Genomic DNA, 6,195 nt, shown 5'->3' on the forward strand with positions numbered 1-6,195 from the left:
TTTCTTGTTTGGAAATCACAGATATTGTTAAAAGAAAGCATTTGATAAGAACAAATAATAATCAGACACTGGATAAATAAATCTAGAATTATCTAAAAATTGGTTGTATTCAACAACTATTTAGAAAAGATCAAGGGAAAGGAAAAAAAGGTGCTGGGGGTAGTATTTTTTTCCACTTTCTCTAGGAAAGACATTAGTTTCATCTGTTACACAGGTAGGACGACCAAGAACACCACCCCCAAAACCAAAACCAGACATTTCTTCAGATGCCATCCAGTTCTTCTGTACATAGCACTACTCAGAGTGAGTTACTGAACTTACAAAAATAGAGCTCTGGTTTTGTGGTTCAGGATTCCACCCATTCTTTTCCTTTGTTCAGAATCTGGAGTTACTCTAGCTTATTTTAGTGATAATTAGCATATTATTGCTTAAGACTACTAAAATTGGACATTAAGAATTATTATTTGACAGCAGAGTTACCAAAGATATTTAGGATTTGTGTTCAACTTTACTGAAGATATAACCATGTACTCACTTACATGAAATCTATTTATTAAGAAATCAACAGGTTATATTAAATAAACAATAAATCCAGCCACAAGTTACATTTTTCTTCCAAATTCGTATCAGCTGTTCTGGCTTTGTCTGATTGCATTAAGTCTCCTTCCATTATTCAACCCAACAGCCATCCACAAATATTTGATCTTTGTAGTCCCAGCCAGTTTAAAAAAAAAACAACTGCCAGATGATCTCTAAGTTTCCTTCCCACTCTTAAAATTACCTGATTTTATCTAGGAATGAATGTCAGTATTGCCTGTTCCATAAACTGTATGAGGAAATTAACCAGTACACAAAACGCTATAAGACCATGTCATTTTTTTTTACTAGAAAATTTGGTGTTATGGTTACCATTTATCTTTACTTCATATGATTATATCCTAAATATTATTGGTAACTTGTAACTCTCTAAGGTATAACAAAAACATGTTTTGGAGTTTGTATTATCAAAGTACTTAGTTTACTTTAAGAAGTATGACCAACTCATTATATGCCAAATACATCTGTTTCTTTTGAATATTTGCAAAAATCAGTCTGCTAGTGAGGTTCTGTCATATATGAAAGTGCTGTAAATCCAAAGAAAAATTATAGCTACTTTTACATTCACTACTTCTATTTTTTAATTTATTTTAATGGAGGCACTGGGGATTGAACTCAGGACCTCATGCATGCTAAGGATGCACTTTACCACTGAGCTATACCCTCCCTTCTCACATTCACTACTTTTAGATTACCTTTCAGATGGTGGGTGGGAAGAGGGGTATGGCATGTATTATTCCCATAATGCCTACAATATTTGGGTAGTGATGTCAATGAATGGACAATCATCCTTCATGCTAACTTCTTCACAAGTATTACCCAAAGCCCAAATTCTAACATATGGTTCAAGGTCCATTCTCAGCAAATCTTTAGATAAAGGAAAAAAAATTCATCTCTATTATATATCAAAGTTATACGTGTGAATGTATTTAATTAGTTGCAAACATTAACTAGTAAATGTATCAAGAGCAGACAGTAAATGTGAAATGCATAGGGTACAGCCAAAAATACTGAAACTTTAGATCAGCTGGAACTCTTAAATCACTGATCATTCAATTTAGTACCCTGTCACAACAGGTCACATTTGTACCTAACACATAAATAATACAGATGCCTATAAATAAATTTTAAGACATGGACCTTTGAGACAGTACAAGCTGTCAGGCATTAGAGCAGCAGACTGTGCTTTTAAACTCCCAGAGACATGGGAGCTTGTGACTTCAGGGTTATTTCATATGAATTGCATCATGCTTCTCTTTTTCTTTCTCTCTTCACAAACTGGAACATATACTAAGGTTACTGGTAAACAAGAGAATTCTTTCTCATTTGCTAAACTGGGAAAGCCTACTTCAGATGGTAATCTTACAGTATAAACTATTTTCTCTTTCAAACTGATATATCCATTCACATAAAACTTTAAAGAAGTTTCTTAAACCTAGAAACTTCTGATAGGTCGTCAGATAAAGATTAAAAAGACTGAATTTATGCATAAAAAAAGAATACAGTAATGCTTTTTATCAGAACACATACATCAAGCAACAAGAAAAATGCAAAAGGATTCAGTGAAGAGTTACAGATTTCTCAACTCAACAGCATCATCCCCAAAATAATCATGGTTTACATTACTCTGGTAATCAAACACCTTCCTTTGAAACAGACCAATTTTCATTTTTATCATATCAGCTAGCAAAACTGCAAAGTACCAGGGATAGTCTCTCAGGGAAAAGTGATCATTACAAATTCACTGTCATGTATATTAACTGATTTATCTTCAAATACAAGAAGTCTTAAAAGTTTAGTGAAAAGAGACCAGACACCCTGTGTTCGGCTTTGCCACTGAATCTGTGTGGACCCTAGGCCACTGCTGATTCCTAATTACTCCAAATCCAAGGCCTGGAGAGCCAGGCTCAAAACCCGGTTTCCTTACATATTTGCAGTTACACACGTGGTTCGACATGGCAAGCCTGCTCTTTCTCCTTTTTCTCAATGTGTCAAAAGGGAATAATACCACCCGCTCAGTTGACTCACAATAAAGTTTTAAGGAACAAAGAAAGAGTGAAATTAAACATCCTCTGCAATCCGAGATCTACTCTTTGAACACATGGTGTTAATATAACTGTGACCTGAAATACCCAGCAGTGGACCTAATTTAAAAGGCCCTGTAATATTGTTTGGGAGAAAGAAAAAAAAAAAAGTAAATCATTTTAACCAGGAAGCCACCACCTGTCAAAAATAAGAAAACGTAGTATTTCTGAGAAAAGTTTCAGCATTTTTTCATTATTACCTCCAGAAAATGAAGGGGAAACATCTTTTTAATCTCTTCCTTTAAACTTATTCATTCAGAGAGAAAAGAAAACATTTCTAATAAAATAGTACATTTTTACATGCCTGTAAAACAAGGTATCAGGTAATACCTACTGACAACGATAGGATAAAGATTCCCTTTGCAAGCTGATCATATTCTACCTGGTAGTAAATGCAACTTGCTCTGGGAAATGACCAACACTCAAACAGTAAGTCAACACAAAACTCTGATCCAAAACTTGATCTTTAAATAGGAGTAAATCTTTAAATCCAAACTAAAAATGAGGTTGATATCCTGTATAAATAATTAAGTTGTTGAATAATAAAGTCAACTGAAAATCCATGTACCAATTTATAAAACTTTATCTCATATAAGTGTTTTATGATATTTGCACTTCACATGAGACTAGCAGTACCTCTGTTACTGGCCAGCATGCACAACTATATTGTTTTAGCTCTGGTTAAGTAAGAATCTTGCCTCTACCAGAGAAATGTTTCAGCAGTTTAATTATGATGGAAATCAGAGCAGATGTTTTGTGAACCTAGCCCTCTGCTTGCATCAACATAACCTGAAAATTTAACACATCAGCATTAGTAGTCTTCTACTATAATATACTGAGAATCCCAACTGTTGATCAAAAAACTTCTTCAGGGATCATCTCCACGGACAAGCTTTTGATATATGAAATCTAGTCAAAGGAAGAGGAAGGAAAATGTTTGTATGCTTTAATTTTCTTTAAGTTCTGCAAACTGAATTCAGAGGGATATATACCATGTTCTTTAACTAGTAGTTCTTACACTTTAGTGTGAAGTATCACTTGTGAAACTTGCTAAACTACAGATGCCTCAACCTGTTCCAGACCTAAAACTGCATTTTTAACAAACCCTTAAGAGGAATTCTGATGTAAGTGGTTCTTGGTCCATCAGGTACACTACCCATTACACTCAACGGTTTCATCTCATACTTCATTTGATCAAATACCCGCTAGCAGTGCTTCAGGAGTAGCACTGAGTTTTAAAGATTTGGTCATGAACACAAATTAACACTGAAAGGAGGGGGGAAGACCTCACAGCATGGTGTTGGCAGTAAAGTAACTGGCATATGCTTGTTGCTTTTGAAATGGTATCTTAAACCACATTATGGGTAGAATTTTAGGTTTAGACCTCTTATTTTAGAAGCAGAATGACGTTATGGCATTGACTTACAACTAGGACAGATAATTTGAGGATTCAAATAACCATCTGGGAAATTTTCTGTTGGAAAAAAAAAAAAGAGTTGACATTTATACCCTGCCTCGTTCCAGAAAAAATTTAAAGCTACAGAACAGCTGTTTTGTTAACTGAAACTGATTAAGATTCAAAAGCTTTATCATACTAATTGTTTCTTTACCAACACCCTCAAAATAGGCATTTTCAGATGTAGGCAGATTAAACTATTAAAATGAGAAATAATAATTTTCAGAACCAGAGTATAAATCAGCTAATTGAAAAGTCAATTCAAAAGCATATGAATTTCTGTATGTACATAAAAAGTTAAAACTAGTTGTTATTCACATTTATAAGGACCAAGATTTTTTTCAAAAATCATAAAATTACTATCAGTAAACATGAGGTAACTCAGAAACACTGTGACAGAGGTAAAAACCACTTTCTCAGGTATATTTCTTTACAAGGGCTCAATTACATCAAAAGTCTTCATTTTTAAATAGACAAAGAGATGAGGACCATCTCAGTAAACCCACCAAACCACTGTCAACATCCTGGGGGATGGACCTGGCTCTGCCCACTGACAGCTCCAAGTGTGACAATTAATTTAACTTACAAATCCCAAATCCAGAGTTTCAAAACCGATGCAGCACATAACCTACATGAGAGTCGTGGAAGCTCCGGTAGGGCTCCTGTGTCACTGTGGGTCTAAGCCAGCTGTCGGGATTCACTCCCATGGAGTCACTTTCAGATTCGTGAGGAGTCACATAAAGTTTGTCAAGTGAGAAGAGGTGTGGGCAGGGTGACCGCCCCTTCTTTTCCTCCCCTCTCTTGCTCCCCTAAACATCCGCTCTGGCCCAGGCCAACCGAAGCCCAAGAAATGACAGTGAGTGACAGGCCAGTGCGAGGTATGACCAGAGAGTGGAGTCCCCAGCTGGAGTCCCCATGGCCCTGCCCCGGGATGGAGGCCGGGGGGCGGTGGCTCCTGGCCTCCAGTCCGAGGGGGCGGATACTGACCCGAGGACGCCGAGGCAGAGCCTAGAAGCACCGCACAAAGCAGCAGCGTCAGCCCGACCCAGACCCGCATCCTGCTCTCAGGGCCGCTGCCACCCCCGGGAACTGTCGCTTTCGCCTCTGCCGCCACGGACTCAGCCGCCGCCGCCTCGCCGCTGCTCTTCCTGCTCTGGTCGCCTTCCTCCGCCTCTTCCCAGGCCTCCCTGCCCTAGCGCGCAGCCAATCCCCGCCCGCCGCCCCGGGCTCCTCACCCAATCGCCGCGGCCTTCCCGCCCACCTTATTGCCCCGCCCCCGGGGTCAAGCATTGGCCAATTATTATGCGAGCTTCTCACACCGGCTTTTCCGGTTGGACCACGGCCTCACCGACATGGCCCCCTCTAATTGGTAGATCCTGGGTTTACCCATCCCGGAATCAGAGCATGAGGCCGAGTTGGGAGAAAGTCGTCATCCAGACTACAATTCCCACAACGCACCTCATGGGCCTTTCTCAGTGTCCGCTCTTGGGAAACGTAGTCAATCCTGGGGCAATATTTAAAAGTGCAGGTGGCTGTTGAAATTAAGGGAACTTAGCTAACATCTGGACTAGACACCAACTCAATGCCATGAACTCATAGACTTTTTTGGAGCCAAATAAGTATTAATAAACGCACTTTATAGGGTTAAGAGTTTGTAGTGTGTTAAGCTCCCCTTCCTCTTTGTTTTATTTAGAAAATTTGAATTAGACATGATATCAGCACTGAGGAAAAATACAGCAGCTAGACTAGATTCGAGTTTTTTTTTTAAAAAAAACTTAAACGAAACAGTACTGTATATACAGAAACCAGTATGGAACTCACTACCCATCCTCTTTTCCAATACAAAGCAAAACAAAATAAACCCCACTCAGTACAGATCATGTCAAGCTAGTATTCATTTTTACGAGGGCCACGAGATAATAATCATCTGGAAAAGGGGGCCAACAGCCTTTGCAAAACCCTGTCGAACACTTGTCCTCATGCCTCTCCTTTTGTAAGTTACAATGTTCTCTTCTTCATTGACTGCCCTGGTCTTACACTGACTAGGTTCAGGAGTCC

At 38.7% G+C, this 6,195-nt stretch overlaps 1 protein-coding gene across 1 annotated transcript in view; it reads right to left on the reverse strand.

Annotated features, from left to right (window-relative positions):
- SEL1L (SEL1L adaptor subunit of SYVN1 ubiquitin ligase) overlaps positions 1 to 5,301 on the reverse strand; it is a 51,276-nt gene extending 45,975 nt beyond the window's left edge. The window contains exon 1 of the mRNA XM_006206132.4: positions 5,125 to 5,301. Within this exon, the coding sequence (XP_006206194.1) occupies positions 5,125 to 5,194 (70 nt within the window). The 5' untranslated portion in view covers positions 5,195 to 5,301. The remainder of the gene's footprint in view (positions 1 to 5,124) is intronic.
- Between the last annotated feature and the right edge of the window lie 894 nt (positions 5,302 to 6,195).

Source organism: Vicugna pacos, chromosome 6 (assembly GCF_048564905.1).
Source record: "Vicugna pacos chromosome 6, VicPac4, whole genome shotgun sequence".
Classification (NCBI taxonomy): domain Eukaryota; kingdom Metazoa; phylum Chordata; class Mammalia; order Artiodactyla; family Camelidae; genus Vicugna; species Vicugna pacos.